The 26606-nt window shown below is 43.0% G+C and overlaps 1 protein-coding gene across 2 annotated transcripts in view; it reads left to right on the forward strand.

Moving 5' to 3' along the window:
* The window catches only part of GPD2 (glycerol-3-phosphate dehydrogenase 2), a 149768-nt gene extending 123423 nt beyond the window's left edge, over positions 1-26345 (forward strand). For both annotated transcript variants that reach the window (XM_069732962.1, XM_069732963.1), the window contains exons 14-17: positions 15235-15347; positions 17841-17919; positions 19000-19098; positions 25723-26345. In XM_069732962.1, the coding sequence (XP_069589063.1) occupies positions 15235-15347; positions 17841-17919; positions 19000-19098; positions 25723-25848 (417 nt within the window). In that variant the 3' untranslated portion in view covers positions 25849-26345. The remainder of the gene's footprint in view (positions 1-15234; positions 15348-17840; positions 17920-18999; positions 19099-25722) is intronic.
* The last annotated feature ends 261 nt before the right edge of the window (positions 26346-26606 follow it).

A 26606-nucleotide genomic window follows, 5' to 3' on the forward strand; every position in this document is an offset into this window, starting at 1 on the left:
AAATTACGGTAAATATGTATTATAATGTTAGGAGAAAAGGCATGGTCCACTGCTCCAAATAGTTTTACGTGTGTGTGTGTGTATATACTGTACTGTATATCTACAGTGGGTAAAATAAGTATTTGGTGCAAAATTGGCAGTGTAAGTTTTCTGGCCTACAAAGATTGGAAAGGTCTGAATTTTTTATCGTTGATACACTTCATCAGTTAGAGACAGAATCTTAAAAAAAAAAGAAAGAAAGAAAGAAAGAAAATCTCATTATATAATTTTTACTTACCGTAATCAATTTGCATTTTATTGCATGAAATAAGTATTTGATGCAATAGAAAAATGGAACTTAATATTTGGTACAGAAACCTTTGTTTGCAATTACAGAGGTCAGATGTTTCCTGTAGTTCTTGACCAGGTTTGCACACACTGCAGCAGAGATTTTGACCCACTCTTCTATACAGATCTTCTCCAGATCTTTCAGGTTTCGGGGCTGTCGCTAGACAGCATTGAGTTTCAGCTCCCTCCAATGATGTTTTATTGGGTTCAGGTCTGGAGACTGGTTAGGCTACTCCAGGACCTTGAAATGCTTCTTATAGAGCCACACCCTAGTTGCCCTGGCTGTGTGTTTCGGGTCATTGTCATGCTGGAAGACCCAGCCAAGACCCATCTCCAGTTCGCTTAATGAGGGAAGGAGGTTGTTGGCCAAAATCTCATTATACATGATACCTTCCATTCTTTCCTCAATACGGTGCAGTCGTCCTGTCCTCTTTGCAGAAAAGCATCCCCAAAGTATGTTGTTACCCCACATTCTTCATGGTTGGGACGGTGTTCTTGGGGTTGTACTCATCCTTATTCTTCTGCAAATATGGCGAGTGGAGAAAATACGAAAAAGTTCTATTTTGGTCTCATTTGACCACGTGACCTTCTCCTATGCCTCCTCTGAATCATCCAGATGGTCTTTGGTGAACTTCAAACGGGCCTGGATATGTGCTGGCGTAAGCAAGGGACCTTGCGATCGCTTAAGGATTATAAACCATTATGGCGTAGTGTGTTACTAACCGTAATGTTTAAGAATGTGGTCCCAGCTCTCTTCAGGTCATTGACCAGGTCCTCCCACATAGTACTGGGCTGATTACTGACCTTTCTCAGAATTATCCTGACACCACAAGGTGAGATCTTGCATGGAGCCCCAGACCGAGGAAGATTGACAGACATTTTGTGTTTCTCCCATTTTCTAATAATTGTGCCAACTGTTGTTGCCTTCTCACCAAGCCGCTTGTCTATTGTCCTAAAGATCATATATGAAAAAAATCACCAAATGGAACCAAATCCTATAATATACCAAAACTTTGTTATAAACAATATATAAAACCATATGATCAAGAGTGAATAGGGATATGACAGAGGTAAGCCAAATTAGGTGGAACCACAGTCACAGATACCTACAGGTACATAGAGAACGAGTAGTTTGCTCAAGGGGGTGCAAGTGCAAAGCATGCAATGAAGCACGTCCAATTGTAAAATCTGGGAAATAGTTAACCAGATCAAAAAAATCTCCAAAAGGGCTGTGTACCACACCCAGAAAAGAGAGCAAAGAGCAAAAAAGCATCAAAGCTAAAATGTAACAATTACCTGCAATGTACATGGAGCTCTGTGGTGCCACCATACCCAAAGGCTTTGCCCTAGATTGTCCACCTTCTGGACAGTTGTATTGAATCGGATTAAATTGATATATAAGTGTGTAATCCCCAGAGACCCTTTGGTCTGTATATTAGGTTATGTGGAAGAAATAGCAGCGGTAGCTATGGTCAAACTGTCCCGGCACTGGAAGAACAGGCAGGGCACCTGTATGCGGGATTCAGGTGGTGGCAGCGCTGTCCACAAGTCCTGGGGCCTTGTTGTACGTGCGAGCACATGGAAGCACAGTCAAGTATCCAGCGATTTTTTTTCTGTGGCTCCCACGCCACTCTCCCTCCTCTGCTGGCCATCCATCGCTCCAGTCCGAGCTCAACTTTTGGGTAGCGTTGCCGCCGTCGCGCGCAAGGCACGCTGGGAATGGGCGTGCCCGCGTGACGTCGGCATGACTTGTCGGATCCAAGATGGCTGCTCCCATGGTTGAAATGCCAGCCGGTGACACACGTTTTTGTAAGTGTCTCGGCAGGGTAGCAGAGGTAGGAGGGGCATGGAGCGGTACCGGAGGAGGTGGAGAGTGCAGTGGATCCCTCTTTCAAAGGAGGGATGACCAGCGAAGAGGTGCTCATGTCCAGTACTCAAAATGAAGTATATGGAGCAGCAGGAGCTCTTATCAAGTCCCAAGCCTTTTTGTCAGAGAGATTCAAGCACTAGGAGAAGTAACCGCTCGAGTGGCAGAAGTAGCGTTCATCAGGATCAGAGGTCACAAGGCTCCTCATCATCCAGGAAGGACGTGGTTCAATTTCCTGATCAGCCTCCGAATCCGGCTGAGGAAAACTAGCACCAAAACAAAGAATAAGGAGTGTCCCCTTTGTAAAACCTCGCTGTCAGTTCAGTGACAGAAAGAACTCTGCGCTGATTGTATACAAAAAGCAATAAGAGATGAGACCCCTGACTTCGCCACAAGCCTTAGAGCCATAATTAGGGCGGAAGTAAAAGGATCTTTAAGATCGGCCCTAAAAAAAGGGAGCAAGAAGGGCCATAAGTTCCTAGCAGATTCTGAAGCCTCTCCTTCTGGTGGGGATTGCATTGAGAGATCCCCTTCTCCCACCTCCTCCTCTTTCCAATCTTCGGACTCCTCCTCAGACAGTGATATTGGGGGCCGTCCCTGCTTCCCAACCGAGGATATGGACAGATTAATTAAAGAAATTTGTTCCACAATGGGCTTTAAAGAAGCTAAAACACCTAGATCCTTGGAGGATATTATGTTTGGGGGTCTGGAGGAAAAGAGGGAGCGTACCTTCCCAGTTAATACTAAGGTGAAGGCACTTATAGGTAAAAAGTGGAAAAAAACAGAAAGGTCGGGTAGTTTACCTTCCTCGTCTAAAAGGAGGTACCCCTTCGAAGAAAAAGATGCTGAGTGTTGGGGAAAAAAATCCCTAAAATTGATGGTGCAGTTGTCAGGTCCTCTAAAAAATTGTCTCTACCCTTGGAGAGGACTCTGGCGTCCTAAGAAACCCACTGGACTAAAAAGCAGATGGGTTCTTGAGACATACCTGGGAGGCAGCAGCAGGCGGTTTGAAACCAGCAATAGGTGGGACATGTACTGTTCGGTCTCTCATGATCTGGCTGCAACAAACAACTCAGAAATAAAGTTCCAAGGGAGGAGATCTTGAATAACATGACACTGGTACAGGGGGCAGCAGCCTTCTTAGCGGACTCCTCAGCAGACTCAGTAAGATTGGCAGCCAGAGCAGCAGGTCTTTCAAATGCAGCAAGATGCGCACTGTGGCTAAAAGGGTGTCCAGGTGATTAACCTTCAAAAAATAGACTGTTCCATACCGTGTGACGGTCAATTCCTCTTTGGGCAAAAATTTGAGGATATTTTGGATAAAGCCGGGGATAAAAAGAAGGGGTTTCCCTCCTGAGACCAGAAAACTTAATAGCGGTCGTCCCCTAGGAGATAGGAAGAGTTGGGACTTTAAGGACAAAAAGGGTTCTGGTTACATGTTTAGAGGGCCCTCCTCATCTTCAAAAAAATCCCCCCAATGACGTAAGGTCAGAGGTAGGGGGAAGGCTCTCTCTATTTCTCCCTGCCTGAGTGAATCTATCCCCCAGTGGTTGGGTTCTAAATATCATCAGAAACGGCTTAAAAATACATTTCACTCATCCACCCTGACAGAACTTTGTGTTAACACCTCGCAGGAAATCTCAGGAGGAACAACTGGCCCTGGAGACAGGGGTCTTGAGACTTGTACATAAACAAGTTCTACAGAAAATGCCGAGGCTAGAGGAAGGAAGGGGATTTTATTCCCCCCTCTTCTTGATACAAAACCAGGGCAGCTCTTGGCGAACCATTGTCAATCTGAAAAACCTCAGCCAATGGATAGAAAATTACTCCTTCAAGATGGAGTCAATAAATATTATTGCAGCCCTGCTTCATGGCGTAATAGACTTAAAGGGCGCATATTACCATATCCCAATCCATCAGGATCATCAAAAGTACCTGAGGGTAGCTCTATGCATCCAGGGTCAAATCAGACACTTCCAATATGCAGCACTTCCTGTTATGTTTGCTAATGACAGGTGTTATGAAGGCAATCCAGAAACACAGTGTGCTTAGCGATCAGAGCGCACACAGTGATCTGACAAATACCCAAAAATACAAGAACGAGCTCTGAGACGTGGAAACTCTGTAGACTGCACACCTGATCCTATCCTAAACACAACTAAAAGCGGCTGTGGATTGCGCCTAACAACTACCTAGGCAACTCGGCACAGCCTAAGAAACTAGCTAGCCTGAAGATAGAAAAATAGGCCTGACTTGCCCCAGAGAAATTCCCCAAAGGAAAAGCAGCCCCCCACATATAATGACTGTGAGTAAGATGAAAAGACAAAACGTAGGGATGAAATAGATTCAGCAAAGTGGGGCCCGATATTCTAGGACAGAGCGAGGACAGTAAAGCGAACTTTGCAGTCTACAAAAAACCCTAAAGCAAAACCACGCAAAGGGGGCAAAAAAAAAACCCACCGTGCCGAACTAACGGCACGGCGGTACACCCTTTGCGTCTCAGAGCTTCCAGCAAAACAAAAGACAAGCTGGACAGAAAAAAAGCAACAAAAAAGCAAAAAGCACTTAGCTATACAGAGCAGCAGGTCACAGGAACAATCAGGAGAAGCTCAGATCCAACACTGAAACATTGACAAGGAGCAAGGATAGCAGCATCAGGCGGAGTTAAGTAATGAAGCAGTTAACGAGCTCACCAGAACACCTGAGGGAGGAAGCTCAGAAGCTGCAGTACCACTTGTGACCACAGGAGTGAATTCAGCCACAGAATTCACAACAGTACCCCCCCCTTGAGGAGGGGTCACCGAACCCTCACCAGAGCCCCCAGGCCGACCAGGATGAGCCGCATGAAAGGCACGAACAAGATCGGAAGCATGAACATCAGAGGCAAAAACCCAGGAATTATCTTCCTGAGCATAACCCTTCCATTTAACCAGATACTGGAGTTTCCGTCTAGAAACACGAGAATCCAAAATCTTCTCCACAATATACTCCAATTCCCCCTCCACCAAAACTGGGGCAGGAGGCTCAACAGATGGAACCATAGGTGCCACGTATCTCTGCAACAACGACCTATGGAATACATTATGTATGGAAAAGGAGTCTGGGAGGGTCAAACGAAAAGACACAGGATTGAGAACCTCAGAAATCCTATACGGACCAATAAAACGAGGTTTAAATTTAGGAGAGGAAACCTTCATAGGAATATGACGAGAAGATAACCAAACCAGATCCCCAACACGAAGTCGGGGACCCACACGGCGTCTGCGATTAGCGAAAAGTTGAGCTTTCTCCTGGGACAAGATCAAATTGTCCACTACCTGAGTCCAGATCTGCTGCAACCTATCCACCACAGAATCCACACCAGGACAGTCCGAAGACTCAACCTGTCCTGAAGAGAAACGAGGATGGAACCCAGAATTGCAAAAAAATGGAGAAACCAAGGTAGCCGAGCTGGCCCGATTATTAAGGGCGAACTCAGCCAACGGCAAAAAGGACACCCAATCATCCTGGTCTGCAGAAACAAAACATCTCAGATATGTTTCCAAGGTCTGATTGGTTCGTTCGGTCTGGCCATTAGTCTGAGGATGGAAAGCCGAGGAAAAGGATAGGTCAATGCCCATCCTACCACAAAAGGCTCGCCAAAACCTTGAAACAAACTGGGAACCTCTGTCAGAAACAATATTCTCAGGAATGCCATGCAACCGAACCACATGCTGAAAGAACAAAGGTACCAAATCAGAGGAGGAAGGCAATTTAGCCAAGGGCACCAGATGGACCATTTTAGAAAAGCGATCACAGACCACCCAAATGACTGACATCTTTTGAGAAACGGGAAGGTCAGAAATGAAATCCATCGAAATATGTGTCCAAGGCCTCTTTGGGACCGGCAAGGGCAAAAGCAACCCACTGGCACGAGAACAGCAGGGCTTAGCCCTAGCACAAATCCCACAGGACTGCACAAAAGTACGTACATCCCGTGACAGAGATGGCCACCAGAAGGATCTAGCCACTAGGTCTCTGGTACCAAAGATTCCAGGATGACCAGCCAACACCGAACAATGAAGTTCAGAGATAAGTTTATTAGTCCACCTATCAGGGACGAACAGTTTCTCTGCTGGACAACGATCAGGTTTATTCGCCTGAAATTTTTTCAGCACCCGCCGCAAATCAGGGGAGATGGCAGACACAATGACTCCTTCCTTGAGGATACCCGCTGGCTCAGATAAACCCGGAGAGTCGGGCACAAAACTCCTAGACAGAGCATCCGCCTTCACATTTTTAGAGCCCGGAAGGTACGAAATCACAAAGTCGAAGCGGGCAAAAAATAACGACCAACGGGCCTGTCTAGGATTCAAGCGCTTGGCAGACTCGAGATAAGTCAAGTTCTTATGATCAGTCAATACCACCACGCGATGCTTAGCTCCTTCAAGCCAATGACGCCACTCCTCGAATGCCCACTTCATGGCCAGCAACTCTCGATTGCCCACATCATAATTACGCTCAGCGGGCGAAAACTTCCTGGAAAAGAAAGCACATGGTTTCATCACTGAGCAATCAGAACCTCTCTGTGACAAAACCGCCCCTGCTCCAATCTCAGAAGCATCAACCTCGACCTGGAACGGAAGAGAAACATCTGGCTGACACAACACAGGGGCAGAACAAAAACGACGCTTCAACTCCTGAAAAGCTTCCACAGCAGCAGAAGACCAATTAACCAAATCAGCACCCTTCTTGGTCAAATCGGTCAATGGTTTGGCAATGCTAGAAAAATTACAGATGAAGCGATGATAAAAATTAGCAAAGCCCAGGAACTTTTGCAGACTTTTCAGAGATGTCGGCTGAATCCAATCCTGGATGGCTTGGACCTTAACTGGATCCATCTCGATAGTAGAAGGGGTAAAGATGAACCCCAAAAATGAAACTTTCTGCACACCGAAGAGACACTTTGATCCCTTCACAAACAAAGAGTTAGCACGCAGGACATGAAAAACCATTCTGACCTGCTTCACATGAGACTCCCAATCATCTGAGAAGATCAAAATGTCATCCAAGTAAACAATCAGGAATTTATCCAGATACTCACGGAAGATGTCATGCATAAAAGACTGAAACACAGATGGAGCATTGGCAAGTCCGAACGGCATCACTAGATACTCAAAATGACCCTCGGGCGTATTGAATGCAGTTTTCCATTCATCTCCTTGCCTGATTCTCACCAGATTATACGCACCACGAAGATCTATCTTAGTGAACCAACTAGCCCCCTTAATCCGAGCAAACAAGTCAGATAACAATGGCAAGGGATACTGAAATTTAACAGTGATCTTATTAAGAAGGCGGTAATCAATACACGGTCTCAGCGAACCATCCTTCTTGGCTACAAAGAAGAACCCTGCTCCCAGTGGTGATGACGATGGGCGAATATGTCCCTTCTCCAGGGATTCCTTCACATAACTGCGCATAGCGGCGTGTTCGGGCACGGATAAATTAAATAATCGACCTTTAGGGAATTTACTACCAGGAATCAAATTGATAGCACAATCACAATCCCTATGCGGAGGTAGAGCATCGGACTTGGGCTCTTCAAATACATCCTGATAATCAGACAAGAACTCTGGGACCTCAGAAGGGGTGGATGACGAAATCGACAAAAATGGAACATCACCATGTACCCCCTGACAACCCCAGCTGGATACCGACATGGAATTCCAATCCAATACTGGATTATGGGTTTGTAGCCATGGCAACCCCAACACGACCACATCATGCAGATTATGCAACACCAGAAAGCGAATAACTTCCTGATGTGCAGGAGCCATGCACATGGTCAGCTGGGCCCAGTATTGAGGTTTATTCTTGGCCAAAGGTGTAGCATCAATTCCTCTCAATGGAATAGGACACCGCAAAGGCTCCAAGAAAAACCCACAACGTTTAGCATAATCCAAATCCATCAGATTCAGGGCAGCGCCCGAATCCACAAACGCCATGACAGAAAACGACGACAAAGAGCATATCAAGGTAATGGACAGAAGGAATTTTGACTGTACAGTACCAATGACGGCAGACCTAGCGGACCGCTTAGTGCGCTTAGGACAATCAGAAATAGCATGAGTGGAATCACCACAGTAGAAACACAGACCATTCAGACGTCTGTATTCCTGCCGTTCAACTATAGTCATAGTCCTATCGCACTGCATAGGCTCAGGTTTAACCTCAGGCAGTACCGCCAAATGGTGCACAGATTTACGCTCGCGCAAGCGTCGACCGATCTGAATGGCCAAAGACAAAGACTCATTCAAACCAGCAGGCATAGGAAATCCCACCATGACATCCTTAAGAGCCTCAGAGAGACCCTTTCTGAACAAAGCTGCCAGCGCAGATTCATTCCACTGAGTGAGTACTGACCATTTCCTAAATTTCTGACAATATACTTCTATATCATCCTGACCCTGGCACAAAGCCAGCAAATTTTTCTCAGCCTGATCCACTGAATTAGGCTCATCGTACAGCAATCCGAGCGCCAGGAAAAACGCATCGACACTACTCAATGCAGGGTCTCCTGGCGCAAGAGAAAATGCCCAGTCTTGAGGGTTGCCGCGCAAAAAAGAAATAATAATCAAAACCTGTTGAATAGGATTACCAGAAGAATGAGGTTTCAAGGCCAGAAATAGCTTACAATTATTTTTGAAACTTAGAAACTTAGTTCTATCTCCAAAAAACAAATCAGGAATAGGAATTCTTGGTTCTAACATAGATTTCTGATCAATAGTATCTTGAATTTTTTGTACATTTATAACGAGATTATCCATTGAAGAGCACAGACCCTGAATATCCATGTCCACACCTGTGTCCAGAATCACCCAAATGTCTAGGGGAAAAAAAAAAGAGAACACAGAGCAGAAAAAAAAAAAATGATGTCAGAACTTTTTCTTTCCCTCTATTGAGAATCATTAGTTTGGCTCCTTGTACTGTTATGTTTGCTAATGACAGGTGTTATGAAGGCAATCCAGAAACACAGTGTGCTTAGCGATCAGAGCGTACACAGTGATCTGACAAATACCCAAAAATACAAGAACGAGCTCTGAGACGTGGAAACTCTGTAGACTGCACACCTGATCCTATCCTAAACACAACTAAAAGCGGCTGTGGATTGCGCCTAACAACTACCTAGGCAACTCGGCACAGCCTAAGAAACTAGCTAGCCTGAAGATAGAAAAATAGGCCTGACTTGCCCCAGAGAAATTCCCCAAAGGAAAAGGCAGCCCCCCACATATAATGACTGTGAGTAAGATGAAAAGACAAAACGTAGGGATGAAATAGATTCAGCAAAGTGGGGCCCGATATTCTAGGACAGAGCGAGGACAGTAAAGCGAACTTTGCAGTCTACAAAAAACCCTAAAGCAAAACCACGCAAAGGGGGCAAAAAAAAAACCCACCGTGCCGAACTAACGGCACGGCGGTACACCCTTTGCGTCTCAGAGCTTCCAGCAAAACAAAAGACAAGCTGGACAGAAAAAAAGCAACAAAAAAGCAAAAAGCACTTAGCTATACAGAGCAGCAGGTCACAGGAACAATCAGGAGAAGCTCAGATCCAACACTGAAACATTGACAAGGAGCAAGGATAGCAGCATCAGGCGGAGTTAAGTAATGAAGCAGTTAACGAGCTCACCAGAACACCTGAGGGAGGAAGCTCAGAAGCTGCAGTACCACTTGTGACCACAGGAGTGAATTCAGCCACAGAATTCACAACAACTTCCATTTGGTCTCTCTACAGCTCCAAGAGTTTTTACCAAGGTAATGGCAGAAGTAATGTCTTACCTTCGGTTTCGGGACATAGTTATTATCCCATACCTAGACGATTTCCTCTTAGTGGGGAGGTCGGAGAGTCACTGTACATATCAAGTGCAACAGGTGATTTCAACTCTGACGGAGCTGGGATGGTTGGTGAATACCCTCAAATCAAAATTGGTACCCAAAAAAGTACAATCCTTCCTTGGGTTGGTGCTAGACTAAGAACTCCCACTCGGTCTTCTACCATAGAGCAAAATTGTCAAGATAAGGGGTCTGGTTCTGTCAGCAAAACAGCAGCCCATAATGACACTGAGAAGGGCAATGTCACTGCTAGCCCATCTCACTGCTGGTATACAGGATGTTAGAGAGCCTCAGTTTCACCTAAGACAACTACAGTGGGAGGTCCTGGCAGCGCAGAAATAATTAAAAGGGCATTTGGAAGGAAAAGTACATCTTTCCTTGATTGTAAGGGATTCCCTAACCTGGTGGACTGTAAGAGAGCATTTAGCATTGGGGGTCCAGTAGAAGATATCATCACGACCGATGCGAGTGGTACATATATAGTGCAGGGAACATGGTCTGTTCTAGAAAAAGATCAGAGTTCACATATAAAGGAGCTGTGGAAAAAGCTCTGAGACATTTTCTTCCCGTGCTTTGTGGCCACCATACCAGGGTCGTGTCGGACAATCGAGCAGTAGTGGCTCACATCAATCGCCAGGGGGGAACAAGATCCTGTACTCTTATGGGGGTAGCCAGTATCCTCTTTCAGTTAGCAGAACAGCATCTGTCATCCCTCACTGCACTTCACATAAGAGGAGTATAAAATACAAAAGCAGACTTCCTTAGTCGCATGGGATTGAGACAGGGGGAATGGTCCCTGAACCCTCAGATTTTCCAACAGATAGTACAGGTCTGGGGCAAGCTAGTGATAGATCTATTTGCCACTTCATACAACAAGAAGGTCAGGAATTTCTGCTCTCTAAATCCGTCAGAAAATCCATTTGCAGTAGATAACCTGCACATAGCCTGGAAATTTAACCCTGGCCTATGTGTTTCCTCCAATAACAATGATTCCAACAGTAGTGAGGAAGATCAGAGAGGATCAATTGAGGGTAATCCTTATTGCTCCATTCTGGCCGAGGAGACCGTGGTTCTCCCTACTAAGACAGATGTCGGTTTCAGATCCATGGATTTTGCCAGAAGTCCTGGATCTACTTACCCAGGGGCCAGTATGCCACTCTCAGGTGAAAGGCTTCCATCTGACAGCATGGAATTTGAGAGGATGTTACTGAGTCGCTGGGGGTTTTACTCCGAGGCTAATCTCCACCTTGTTGAAAAGTAGGAAACCGATTACATCTAGAATTTATGGTAGAACATGGAGGAAATTTTTGGAATTCCTGGGTCAACCCCTGGGGGAGGAGGCGCCAGTGGGGCCCATTCTAGAATTTCTACAAAAAGCATTACAACTTGGCTTAGCAACGAGTACACTTAAGGTTCAAGTTTCAGCCCTGGGGGCATTATATAATTGTAACCTAGCATCCAATAGGTGGGTGTCCCGTTTCATAAAGTCCTGTAGTAGATCTAGACCAGTTGTAGTTCCAAAAATTCCTCCCTGGGATCTAAATCTAGTCTAAGAGGCACTGACCAAAGACCCATTTGAGCCCTTACAGGAATTGTCACCAAAAATCCTTACGCTTAAAACAGTGTTGCTTGTGGCTCTAACATCAGCCCGTAGGGTAAGCAACTTACAAGCCTTGTCTATATGCCCTCCATACACTCAAGTTTTTGAGGACAGGGTAGTTCTAAGACCAGATCCTACCTATCTCCCCAAGGTAGTTCTTAAGTTCCATAGGAGCCAAGAAATCACCTTGCCATCTTTTTGTAGTAACCCTACAAATCCAGGGGAGGAAAAATTCCATACATTAGATGTAAGAAGGTCCATGTTACGTTACATATCTATGACTAGTCAGTGGAGGAAAGATCATTCTCTATTTGTAGCCTTCCAGGGTAGCAGAAAGGGGTATGGTGTATCTAAATGTACCATTGCCAGATGGATCAGGGTATCAATTAATCAGATTTATAAGGCCGCTACCTGGTCCTTGCCCTCAACCTTCTTGAAACACTACCGGCTCGACCTATCCTCAGCTGACCTAACCTTTTATAGAAGGGTGCTGCAAGTAGTGGTCTCTTCCTAAGGTGCTTCATTCTCCAAAAGTCTCTCAGGTGTGCTGTCATGGGGGAAGGGAAAACACCAAGTTTACTTACCGGTAGCTGTTTTTTCCGAACCCCATGACAGCACCCGTATGTTCCCCCCCCCTTTATCACCCCTTCGGTGTGCACTATAGTTTGGGTGTTTTAGTTAATTTGATGTGGTGATGGTTTTGCCATATGTACTAACCAGGGGGGGCCTCTCATGCTCTGGAAACCAACTAAAGCAAGGGAGAGGTAACGCCCTTTTATTTTCATTAGGTTTCCTGTCCTGACTGGGCGGATCCCTCTCTCAGGTTTGCCTTCATGGGTACTGGAAAAAACGTCTACCAATAAGTAACCTTGGGTGTTTTTGTGAGAAAAAAAAAAGTGCTTTTTTTCCCCCCCCAATTTGTATTAATTCCTGTGAAGCACCTGAAAATGTCTGATATTTAAACAAATAAATGCAAGTCATATCAAACAACAGTTTTTACTACTATCATGAAGTACATTATTTAACGAAAAATGAATCTCCAAACTCGTGGGATCCGTTGAAGGCTATGTGCACAAACATAGTGTTTGACAAGTGTGACCAGCTTTTTACTATTGATGCTGCCTATGCAGTATCAAAGATCTAATGTTAAAAATAATAACAAAAAAAATAAAAAAAATGGTTATTCTCACCTTCCGACATCACCCTATCTCCTCAGTGGTGCACGTGGCAGCTTCCGTTCCCTGGGAACGGAAGCCGCCGCGTGACCGTGACGTCATCCCAGGTCCTTCTCAAACAGCATCCCTGGGAACGGAATCCGCCGCGTGACAGTGACGTCATCTCAGGTCCTTCGCACACAGCATCCCTGGGAACGGAAGCCGCCGCGTGCACCGCTGAGAGGCTGGAGGACTCCGGGGGCCATCTGAAGGTGTGTATATCACTATTTTTTATTTTAATTTGTTTTTTTTTGTTTTTTTTTAACAATGATATGGTGCCCAGTCCGTGGAGGAGAGTCTCCTCCACCCTGGGTACCATCCGCACATGATCCGCTTACTTCCCGCTTAGTGGGCACAGCCCCATGCAGAAAGTAAGCGGATCAATGCATTCCTATGTGTGCGGAATCCCCGCGATTCCGCAAATTAATGAACATGTTGCCTTTTTTTTTCCGGAATGCGTCTCCGCTCAGGAAAAAAACGCAGCATGTGCATACAAAATGTGGATTGCATTGTTTTAATAGGATGCATAATGTGAGCGTTTTTTTCTCAGTTTTATCGCGTTTTTATAGCGAAAAAAACGTGAAAATTCCAGAACGTGTGCACACAGCCGAAGCGTTCCAGGGTTATTACCCCGTAAATTAACACTGGTCAGAATTGTAAAATTTGGCCTGGTCATGAAGGTGAAAACAGGCTTGGGGATGAAGGGGTTAAAATACATAGTGCGAAATCTAAGGCCCCCATCATGTAACCTTAATTTCAACATAGCATATAGCATGCAGTGGAGGGGATATTTCCCATCATACTTTGTACTCTGAGAATGTTACGATCTAATGTTAGGATAAAGCTGAACACTGTCTTACCTCCATGCCTCCTGAATAAAAAATGAATATGTCTGGGTCTCATTGCCCTTTATTATAACCATCACCCAAGACAAGACTTGATTGTAGATATATTTTATAATGGGGTACTGATCACATGACCCTTCAAGGCCTCGCTGTCATGTGTAAGATAAAGGAAATGCACACTGAGATGGCCAGTTAATGGAAGATAAAGACATTTATATTTAAGGCCACGTAGGAGCAGGGGATTAATTGGTATTCCATCTCTCTGTGCATATTGCCCTTCTCGATCCTCACATTTCTCATGCAAAATCCAGATCGGCTCACTGATTATGACAAATTGTTTTCTTCAACACAGAAAGAGACCTTTTTTTTAACAGTTGTTTTAATTTTTCCTTTTAACTCTCTTGTGACATATGTTGAGTTTCATCTTCTCTCGTGGTTTAATTGGAGCTGCACAACATTTGGTAGCGGTGGTTCTTTAGTGATCTGTTGTGCCTTCAAATACAGTTGGCACAATTGAGTGGCGCTGTCCATTAGTGGAGAGCTCAGATTTAGGATTGTAACCCTAAAGTACATCTTATATTTATTGATGTTTTCTGTTATTTTCTAGAGAGGGCCTAAAGGGAAAATTGTCCACCACTCTCCCTGGATGATCACCAACAAGGATTGTATTTGATGATCATTAAAGGAGCCTGTCTGTATTCAATGTAGTGGCAACCTTTTGTCTAGGTTGCAAAATCCAAAAAGGGATAAAAAAAAGTCATTTGGCGAGATTTTTGTAGGTTTTCCAACTCTATAGAGAAGACTCCTACTATTTCTTCACTAACGATTACACTTTCAGATAGTTTAGGGTTTCTTAGTAGACTATCAACCTGCTATGAGCTTACCTGAACCAAAAAGTTTGGGAATGTTGAGCTCTGGTGATCTAATATGTCAAATCAAGTCTTCCTAGTTGGGAGCAGAACTTTCATTTTGATCCTTAAGAGCTGATATTGAGAGTTCTTGGCACCTGAGCAGTTGCCCACGATTGACAGCTAAATTGGGGCTCATAGCAGTGAGGCCTCCTGAGTGATCCTCAAGTTATAGTTAGGTTGTCCAAACTAAAGATTTTCATATAATCTAGCCATATACATTGGATAAAAATCTTCTGACCATTATATACCTACTCGGTTCTGCCCAGCAAGAAAACAAATCTAATATTTTAAGTAAACTACGATTTGGTGTTGGGCTTCATTCAGAGCCTTCCTTAGCCTCGTGGCTGTTAGGCCACAGGTTGGACACCTCTGCCCTATAGAATCTGATCAACTGAAAAGAAGTAGAAAAAAATGTCAGGTTATGATCATCTAACGGCAGGAAAATTGTAAAGTTTTCAGGAGGCAACATGGCATCTGAGATGAACTTGACCAATATTTTCCTATTTTGGGCACATGCAGATCTGAGTCATTAGTTTTGATTGTCGATGGCTAGCTCTACAGAGAATCATTAGATCTTTTTTTTTTTTTCTATTACCAGGAAGAACTGGAAACCGCCAAGCAGTTTTTGTATTATGAAATGGGATACAAAGCGCGATCCGAACAACTAACAGATCGATCCGAAATTAATTTATCCCCTTCAGATATAGACAGGTAAGAGGGTCAAACGTTAAACCCCCGAAGCTCCCCATCTTACTTTTTCATTTCACTTGTTGTGCAGGCAATACAAATTGTAATTTCAATGAGAATCTTTTCCAGTCTTTTCCAGCTCAGTATATTTTGAATTAAATAAAAATCAATATACATTAGAAAATACAGCCGAGTAAAGAGACAGAATCTATTGCTGAGGAATACATATTTATCATAGTATCACATCATCTTGTGTTCCTAATGGTGCAATGTCCTACAGTGCAAGACCAAACAGTTTAACAATAAATAATAGAATCAATGTCTGTCTGCTGACGTAAAGGCACATTGATCCGACAATAGGGGATTTTAGTGTACTAATCTAATCTATGCCTGTACATCATTGTATCTGTATTTCTATCATTGCAGTAGTAATATTCGCTATCTATACTTGTACACTACACTGCAGTGACTCTTAGAAAACCGCTATACTATGCTGATATTAAAAATATTTGTAAAATGCTGCACAACGGTAAATCCTGTGTTATCTACTATGTATAGAGGTGTTATTAACACCTTTCATTGTAATTCTGCCTGTGATGATAATGAAACTGCTGAAAAATCATCTGTACAGAACAAGAAATGTGAGCCTAATATAAGGCCTAGTTGTCACTGTGAAAATTGCAAGCTTTCCGATGTTATAAAAATATACATAGCAATATGGAAAGAAAAAAAAAACAATTAAAAAAAGTTTAAGAATATATTTAACATAAACTCCTCAGTGTTGAAATTGCAACACCAAGAAGAGACAAGTTCTTGAATTATGGAGATTACAGGATCAATAGAAATATTAATTAAATGCAAATGAGGAATAAATGGAAACAAAATTTTGAAAAGATCTCAATTTATGGAGTGTGAGTGCCTCGTGCAGAAATCCCTGCACTTACACACCTCGGCTGCTGTGAATGAGGTTATTAATGGTTGAATTTACTTGGGCAAATCATCAAGATCCACTGCTGGCAGCTCCCTTTCCAATTTTTAACCAATTATGTCAAATATGTAGATAAGTCCGGAGACGCTGCAAGCCATGGTAGCACATTTAGACCATGCATACTTCTCGCATGTTAATTCCATTGCAGAGAAATCAGTATTCCAATTTTTATGCCTGTGAGTTATAAGTCAAGGGTATTTTGCCTGCATGGAAGCTTTCCAGCCTCTTCTGCTCTTTCCACTTCCGTTATCAGCCTCCTGTCACTGACTGACAGGTCACTCTTCTCTGTGACCTGTTCCCCTGCCGGAGATCTTGCACATTCCCGGGATTGGCACTTGTGCTTATCAATGGCTCAGCTCGCGGCAATGATGTTGCTTGCGTAAGACCTTCGGCAGAGGAGTAGGTCACAGAGAATAGTGACATGAGGCTGGCGGCAGGCCGAGAACGTGAGAGAGGCCGGAGAGCTGTAAGAGCAAGACCAACGAGCCTCCAACGGATCATCAGCATAAAAAAATTGGAGTAGGGTTTACTCTGCAACGAAATCGAGGATTGATGAAACAGAGGTATGGCTTTATTCTGCCTTGGCGATCTAACAGATTTGATCCTATGATGTACATATTTAATTTCACAAGTTTTCTTTTTTGTTGTTACAGTTTTAAAATTTGAGGAGCGTAAAAACTTGATTTAACATTTTTTTTTGTTACATTTAAAAATTATAGTGTATAAACAGGTTCATTGTCTTAAAGCTTCTAAGTTCTGTAAAAAATAACAAAACCAGCCTTATTTCCCGACTCCTGCTTCGTCAATACTTTTCCACTGCTCCTCGCCCGTCTTTGTCAACATGGCTGCAGCAGCGTCACCCAATCTACAGCGTGACTCCTGCAAACAATCGGTGCCCTCAGTGGTCACGCCAATGACCTCTGAGTTCTGTGATTGGCTGCAAAAGTCATGTGCTCAGAACGTTACATCACTGCTCCAGCCGTGTCAATAAAAAGCGGTGGAAAGGCTTGGATAGAGCCGCAATGAGTAGTTAAGGCTTTTTTTTGTAATTTGCATACAGATGAAGCCTTAGGACACTAAAGTTTAGAATGCTAAAACCAGAATTCTCTTACGTTTAGTCATTTTTTTTTTTTTTACAAAATTGTATTTATCAGAGCATGAGTCTTAAGGTTCATTTAGATTTGTCAATAATTTGGAGCCAACATTTATTAGAATTTCTGTATATGGAATAGTTGGGAGAATTATCTGTCGGCTGAATGATAGTTTGACGGACAGCTATCTAATGTGTATGGGGGAGTTTCATTGATGGCTTTGTCCAATTACTTTGACTCTTGCACAGAGTTTGAAGAGGAAGCTGGGAGCAAAAGGGAATAGTTAATGACTTTCAAATGGAATTGGTGATCCTGAAATATTGGGTTTTGGCACAAAGAGAAATAGCATGGAAAGATCCCATATTCTAGTTCATAGGACAGATTTTTCACTGGTTCCTTTAATGAAAATAAACTCCCTTTCTGTTACCGTTTCACTAGGTATAAAAAGAGATTCCATAAGTTTGATAAAGATAAGAAAGGATTCATCACCATACTCGATGTCCAACGTGTCTTGGAGGTAAGTGGTCCAGTTGGTGTAGGATGGTGAATGGAGCTGAGCTGCAATACCTGGCGCATGCCATAGACATGAGGGGCCCTTATGGCAGCTTACTTGCTAACCTTACCTAATTCCTGACTTCACGTCTGACAGTCCCCTTATAAACAGGGTCTCCAATTACTCATGACCACCATGTTGTTATCAAATCAACAATGCATCAGTTGTTATACATCTTCCCATACCATCAGTTCTCTTTGTCTCATCCTGCCTATTCCAACACCTTTTATGATCCACCTTCCAAGTTTTTTTCATGTGTTCTCTAACGTTCTCTTATCCTTCCATCAAGTATCTTCTCCATCTTCTTTCATCCAACATTCTATCATCCAGTCTTCCTATTCCAGTGTTATGTCGTCCACCTTGACTTGGTTTTCTGTATTTCATCCTCCCGTCTGTTTTTGTCTGTACCTCTATCAATTTCTGTCATCCATTGTCCCCCTTGCAATATTTTATCAACCATCCTGTGAAAATATTTCTCTTTTCTCAATTTCCTGCAATCCAAACTCCTCCATCTATTTTTTTTTAACTATTAAACATTTTAAGAGTTTTAAAATGGTATGGTTAAATGTGCATAGTGGGGTTGCCCACTACTCTAACTCTGAATCCCTATGTTTCCCATTTGTAAAATATCAACAATTATACTCAACTCCGGTGCCGTTCCTGCGATATCAGCAGCGGCTCTCCTGGGGATGACGTGACATGATGTCATGCGATCCCAGGGCGAGCCAGAGCCGATATGGTTGGAACAGAGTTGGCACCGTAGGTGAGTATAATTCATGCAATCCCTGCGAGAGCCAGTGCCAAAACCGCTGGAACACCGTAGGTGAGTATAATGTTGCAGACAGAAGCTCAACTCAAATAGTTTTATATTTTTTTTATTGCAATATCGGAATTTGTCACAGACAGTACCAGTCTTCTGCTCTAAAGGCCCACAGACTCATTAGGATGAAGGTGGCCTAACATTTTGATTTTGATAGACCCCATCGACCATCTAATGGCTAAATGTCAATGTTTCATATAATGGCCATTGTTTCTTTTTTCCAGAATATAAATGTGCAGATGGACGCCAAAAATCTTCACGACATCCTGAATGAAGTTGATTTAAATAAGAACGGACAAGTTGAGTTGAATGAATTTCTACAGGTCAGTAGTATGCAAATTGCCTCTTCTGAGAAAAAGAGGACTTAAACTCTATAGCGCCACCTGTTGGAAGTAGCGATCCTACAAGTCACAATCAACCCTTTAAACGAGTCGTGCGATATGACTTGGGATAAAAGCCAAATCAGTATCTCAATTCGCAGACACGGTGTTTCGGGCTGTTGGCCCTCGTCGGTGCGAAGCATGAGAACTAATTTGGCTAGGTGAGAGGCTCTGGACTGGGGTCTAAGGGGTACCGTTTCTCCTTATGGAGAGTGACATACCATCTCTGGCTTGTCAAGGTAAAGAGGCTTAGTAAATTCATGTGGTCTAATGTGTTAATATTCTAGGCAACTATCCCGAATTGCTAGATACAGTCCAGATAAATTTGGGGCGTCTTAGGCTGGAAGGGGCAGAGCTTAGGTTATGCCTGCCTGAAAGTGGTTGTTACTATGGGCGGGTCAGGACATTACCAGGCATTGGATTATCGTTGACCTTGATACCCGGGGTTTACAATTCTCCTTGTCAAAGTTGCAGAGTGAAGCAGGAAATGTGTTTTTTTTTTTTTTTTTTGTATAAAAAAAAGTAAAGCACAGAATGTTAAGATGAATTTAAATTAAAAAGGAATTTAAAAAATAAGTACACTGGATACATTTTCAAAGTGTTGGACATTTTCTACTATATCTTTTCCAAAGTAAAATCTATCATTCTTAGGCTACGTTCACATTAGCGTTTTGTGGGGCTGCGTCGCATGCGTCATGCACCCCTATATTTAACATGGGGGCGCATGGACATGCGTTGTCTTGCGTTTTGTGACGCATGCGTCTTTTTTGGCGCAAGCGTCAGGGCGCAGAGGACGCAGCAAGTTGCATTTTTTTTGCGTCCAAAATAATGCCAAAAAAAACAAAACGCTTGCGTCACAAAATTATGCGTTTTGCATGCGTTCTTGTTTGCGTTGTGCGTTGCGTCGCCAACGCAGCACCACAAAACGCAAATGTGAACGTAGCCTTAGAACACAAAGGAGAACATTAAAAATCTAGGATTCCATGAGCGCCGCTGGTCTCTGCAGCCGGACAAAAAAAAAAAAAGAATTAGAGGTTGACAGTTTTACACCCTATAACAGAGGCTTCTTACAATTGTACTGCAGATTCTTCAGATTCCATTAGTGGAATTTAGAATATGAAAGAAGACTTTTAGGCTCAAAGCTTTAAAGGGGTTATACAGCTTTAAAAAGCAAAAAAAATGTTCTGATGCTAAAGTATCGGCACTGCCTACCATTGTGTGAGCGTATTCCCCTGCCACAGCAGTGATGCCAGTATGTATGACATGTTTCTGCTGACCGTTTTTCCCCATCTGATTGGTTTAGTACATGTTTATTCTCCATCGGGGCCCTGGTTAATGAAAAGCTAAACGTTGCAACGTATCTGATAGGACATAAATGGATTTTCATATGGAAATGTCAGTAAAAATGTACCCTTGTCCTACAGTATCTCTGATCATTCTTGGCAGTGGAGCTTTTTTTTTTTTTTTTTTATAAAGGATGGTCCTAAAAATTGGATAGCTAAAAGGGAAGAGCTTAAAGGAAACTTTCCCAATAGAAAGTACAACCACGACGTTTAAGGACTCTTTTTCAGTATTCTAGTAAGCTGTGTATAAGTTCCCAATCCCCTCTGCATAATGCAAAAAATATCTTTTATTTCCCCCACACAAGGTGCTGTCCGATCCATTGGGCGTCGCTGGTCTTCCTTTGGTGCATCCTCTCTCGTCACAAGTGCTATACTCCTGTTTGCATCATGGGGATGATGTGTCGTACGTCATCCACACCAGGGGTGTCAAACTGCATTCCTCGAGTGCTGCAAACAGGTCATGTTTTCAGGATTTCCTTGTACTGCACAGGTGATAATTTAATCACCTACACAAATGAGTTGGTGATTAAATTATCACCTGTGCAGTACAAGGAAATCCTGAAAACATGACCTGTTTGCAGCTCTCGAGGAATGCAGTTTGACACCCCTGATCCACACACTGTCCTCGGCATCACGCTCCTGCCCAGGGGCACTTCTCTCTGCCCTGCTGAGGGCACAGCCAAAAACAGTAATGTGCATGCGCCGGCTTTACTTTTGTCTTACTGGCGCTCTTTGGCCTCTCCTGGCACATGAGTATTACATTAGTGCACCTGCACGGGATCGCAATTTTATATGTTTTAAAAAATTAATACCTCATCCAGTTCTCTGCACAGCTCCCTCCAGCCACTTTTTTTTTTCTTCTCCTCCGTATGTGACGTTGTCTTCCTTTTTCTTCACTATGGCTTTCAAGCCTCTGACGTCATGACAGCCTGAGACCTAGTCAATGCCTTGGGCGATGCACGTTGTGACAAACACCATTACCATTACCGCCACCTTTAAAAGCGTCTCCTCAGTTGTATACTTCGAATCCACCACTTGATATTTATCCAATGATAATTTCGGCAAAGATTACACCAGCGCAACTTTTGAATCACGGTAGTACATTTCCCAATGTTAGAAAAAAAGCGGGAGACCAATATGTCAAAGGTCGTCTGTGATAGGGGTTGTGCAGGCTTGGGTTCACGTTTGTGACTGCAGACTTGTGAATTCTCACAGCGCGCAGTTTGCATGCTGTCAGGATTCTCCGGCGCCGGGAGCGGGCACGTGACCACAAGTATGTGTTGCAACACCATGGAGAAGCCTTCATAAGGAAACATCACACTGATTCTACTCCCAAGATCATGGTGTGAGGTGGCATAATGTACCATAGCCGGACCCCTCTAATCTTCATTCCAGATACACTAATAGCTCAGCATTGAATTGATTTGGTTGTGGAACCAGTGGTACGGCCATTCCACCAAAGTATCCTAGGGACCGTTTTTCTATAAGTCAACACCAGGCCAGATGTTTCTGATGCTACCATGAGCAGCCAGCGTGGCTTAAACACGATACCATGACCTGCAGCGTCTCCAGACTTGTCTCCCATCAAGCACATCTGGAACATCATTGGTCGGCAATTGCAAAGGGGGTTGCCAGAATACCTAATTTCTGATGATAGCGGAGGTCCTCGCAGTTGGATTGCAGCCAAAGAATCATGATTTTTCTGGCAATGTACTGTACTCTCCTTTTAGTATGGTGGGAAAACCATTTTAACATGTCTTGGACAATCTACCGTAAAATGCTATTGTCCAGAAAACCTGCCAATTTAGCATGGGCCAAAATAATCTTATGCTGGAGTAGCAGTAGTTTGCTTCACACTTGAGTTCCCTACTCGTTTTGCAACAGCTTTGCATGTCAAGTTCTTAAAGTCTATAGTAATTTTAAAAATACAGATTAATTTAAAATTACTTTTTTATTTTTAGTTATTTTTAACCAATTTATATTTGTGCTACTTTATTTTTTATCCTTTTTTAGCTTCCTGAAGAGCAACACGTTTTATTTTAACACCCAGGTCTGATCTGGCCGGATTGTAGAGTTTATTTCCGAGTTTATTTTTGCTAGGTCTTTCTTACTCGGGCAGGTATTTCAGCTGCCTGCCAGCTTTTTCCTGAGCCAAGGCGATGATGAATGCGGAACATGAGATAAATTAATGCTAGGGATTTTGGTCAATGTCAGCCCTTTCTTCCTGATGTCAAGTTAAACAAACAAGATCAAGGCAAAGGAAATGGTAATTGTCTCTCTCGAGATGAGTCGCAGATAAGAGCATTGTTGAATCTAAATGCAGAAAATTTTCAGCAGCAGTGTCCAGTATCACAAAAAAAAGAATAATTATTTCTTAATACATTTATCACCGCTTCAATCAGATTAAATGCATATTCTATTAACCATTGACAACAATGAATTGTTCCTTTGAAATTATACTGGAAACATTTTTATTCCCTATTTGACAGGAAGGCCATAGAGAGGATCGGTTGTATATAGAATTGCTTTTATATCTTCCGGGAAAACTTGGCTGTCATCTTGAGCCCAATGTGGAGATTGTAATTGCGAGGAAGATAAAGTAGACAATAATTCATTTTCATGATTTTAGTCGAGGCCGTAGGGAATCGGTATTGAGCTGGAGAATTCCGATTACAAACACACAGGTGAACGCTTGTAACTCACCACCGTTTAAGACTTTACTAATCTCCTCGACAGAAATTGATAACTAGTTTCATGCATCATTTACAGCCTTGCCAGGCCGAGCCGCCATTGAGTTTTTCCGACCAGAGAAACATTTCATTCCGCCAGCAAAACACGCAACATTAGTCGAAAAAATAGTCAACTTTTTTTTTTTTCCCAGCAGATAAAATGTGTCATCTTAATAACGGCGGTGGAACAAACCCATTTATCTTTTGTATTTGTAAATATTAACCCTGCTCTTCTGCAGAAAAGAAGTCGGGAGCACCTGAAAACGTCGCTTATGTGCTTGACTGGGGTTCAAGCATTTGTTGTCATCATTTATCAAAGTACAGGATGCAAGAGCAAAGACGAAATGTAACGGGAAAAGCAGAGGCTTAAAGGGGTTTTCTGATTTTGCAAATCTCCTGTCCTCTGATTGCCTTTTTTTTTTACCTTCCCCGGTCTATCGCCTAGTCCCTTCCACCGTTCTCGGTGTTGGTTACGGTCTGCGGTGCTAGCAGCACGTTGACAGTGTTGCGGGCAGTCAGCGAGCTCAGCAGCTGTGTGTGCCATCAACTTGGGCTGAGCCGCTGAACTCTGTTATTGGCTGCTGTGCTTTCGAAGCAGATCAACAACAGAACCTGGAACAGTTTAAGAGACTCAGAGCTGGACCCAGGGAGGATGAGTAAATAACTTTTTATAAACTGCAGTTGGGTTTCTTCGAAAACTGGATTACCCCTTAAAGCTTGAGCTTTTCTGGGCCATAATGCAAAATCTTTGTTAGACCATTTCACCTTGTGTCTTCTTATGTAGTGAGGCAGATTTTTGCCAACCTCACCATCAAGCCCCTCTGTGACCGCTTCCTTGGCCCCACCACAGCACTAGAACATGTAGGGCCATGCTTGATGTCAATTTTGATCGTGGCTAATGCAGCAGGGTGTCAGCTGTAGTGTACAACTGACAGCTGTTGCATTTCACCTGGCAGGGGAGGCTATTCACTTCTATCTCAGATCAGTTTTAAGTCATATTGGTGGTCACTATGGATTAATGAGGGGAGTGCAGGAGTAAGATGTGCCTAATTCATAAAAACTCACGCCACTTACTGAATTAGGTTCATCTCATCACTGGCATGCGTTTCCACCAGAAATGTGCTCCAATCAGTGCCTGGAGAACATTTCTGGTGAGTCACACCACTAAAATGGTGCAACTTTTGAAGAATTTCCACATTGTCCCACCCATTCTATGACCACTTTGGCTGGGACTTCTTGGAAAATGTCAGAAGTTGCAAAATGTTTGTGCAACTTCAAGTTGCGCAACAATTTTGTGAGTTTTCAAAGTTTTTTTTATGCCAGAATTCTGGCAAAAACATTTTGATAAATTGTTATAGTTAATTTCTGCTTGAAGCGATGGATTTAGATGAGTAATATATCAGTTTGGGTGAAGGTTATTTAAGCCCTTTACGAGAATGCTGATTTATTTTTCCGAGACACACTCTACCAAATTATACCACAGGGGTTGCTGAGCTTAATTTCTTTTAATTCCATTAAGAAAAATATCTGTACTTTTACCAATGCCACTCCAGTGCCGATTCTTCTTTTCTGCCTCCGATCTTTGTTGATATGGCTGCAACAATAATGATCTATCGGCATCACGTGACCACCGCATCCAGTTACTGGGCTCAGCGGTCCGGTGATGAAAAATCCACAGGGAAGCCCTGAAGAGCCAGTGGGTACATACAGCTGAATTTAATTTATTTAATTGACTTCTTCAACATAAAACTAAAGCATGGGAGTTGAGCGATGTTCCATAAAAAGGATATTCCTGCCAAGAAAAATACATTAAAAAACAGCTCTGAATCTTAATAGAAGTCATGTTTACCACTCTACCGATGCTCCATTTTGGAAATAAATCTAATCTAATCTGGAGGTACAAAGAGGTCTTTGTCCCGCAGAGTCGCATGGAATCCAAGAGATAAAGAAATGTGTTTGTCATGGGTGTGTCACATGATCGCGCATGGGGTGGGAGGACCCGTCTAGGGACGTTGGGGAGTGCAGGCATCAGACTCAGGTTTGTGTTAGGAGGTGACCCCTCTCCCTGCTCACTATCGCCAGGGTATCCGCATGCAAGGCATTCTCCGCCCCAGCAGAACAGTGTCACATTGAAAATATAGCAACAATTAGAGCACTTGCAGGTCTGTAATACAGAATCTTAAGGACTCTGTGCCCACTATACAAATTGAGGCCTGATTCCAGGAATTTTTTTTTTTTTTACTACTAAAATAAAGTTGTTTTTTTTAAATTTCTTACAGGCAGTGATGTCAACAGCAAGGTTACCGTTCTATTAGGTTAACTTATAGAAAGTCTGCACAAGTCCTGTGTGACATAGTAGTTGTTGTGACACACTGAGTGCAATCCTACATTGGACCATGGATTTCCGTATTGTATTGGTCCATTACAAATGAAATATTGTGAGATTTGTTCCTGGGCACATAGTAGCTTAACTTTTTTTTTTTTCTTTGTTAAAGCTCATGAGCGCCATCCAGAAAGGTTTTGTATCCAGCAGCCGTCTGGCAATACTGATGAAGAGCGCGGAGGAGAACTTGGATCAAAGAGAAGCCATTCCGGTGGACCGCAGTGGGGGTGGCGTGTGAGTCTTAAGACATCGGACGCACGTTTCTGCTTCTCTATGCTGACGACATTCCAAGGCTTCTCTGGCTGCATTCGCTGCAATATGGCACTTAGCGTGAACTTGATGTTTTATAGAATTTTCAGTGTGCATGATTTTTTTTTTTCATTTTGTTTATGGCTTGTACGATTTCTTTTTTTTTTTTTTACATATTCTATGCATCATGCAACAATGTAAGTATTTTGAAAAGTGTGTGGCTCCACATCTTTGTAGGGCGCAAAGATGTCTTAATGATGTTTTGTTTTTAAAGGGAAATGTACTGTAATAGACTCTGTATATATAGAAAACTTACGATATTTATGCAGAAATTAGATTTTATACATACGCAATACTCCATGCCCAGAGAACTGCTGCAGGACTCCAAAATAATACAAAAGAAAATAGATTTCTTGCCGTGAGTGAATGAGTACACAGGGAAAATGTATAAAAAGGGTCGAGATGCCCGGGTATAATTATTCCAGCAAAAAAAAAAAAAAAAAAATTTAATCTGCATTATTTTGTATATGTGTATCCTAACGGTTTGTCACGAGATACCCGCACAGTAGGGCTTGTTTGGTACTTCTCATTTCGAGTCTGACGACAATGTGTCCCCACATAACTCTCAGGACACGCTCACAATCAGGAGGTATTAAATAGAGGTACACGATACCTGCTGATCATGCTTGTGCCATGTACAAGGTGCTTGCCAATATGTACACTGGTCTAGGCTGGGTTAGTAGAGGT

The sequence above is a fragment of the Ranitomeya imitator genome, chromosome 7 (genome assembly GCF_032444005.1).
Source record: "Ranitomeya imitator isolate aRanImi1 chromosome 7, aRanImi1.pri, whole genome shotgun sequence".
NCBI classification, from domain to species: domain Eukaryota; kingdom Metazoa; phylum Chordata; class Amphibia; order Anura; family Dendrobatidae; genus Ranitomeya; species Ranitomeya imitator.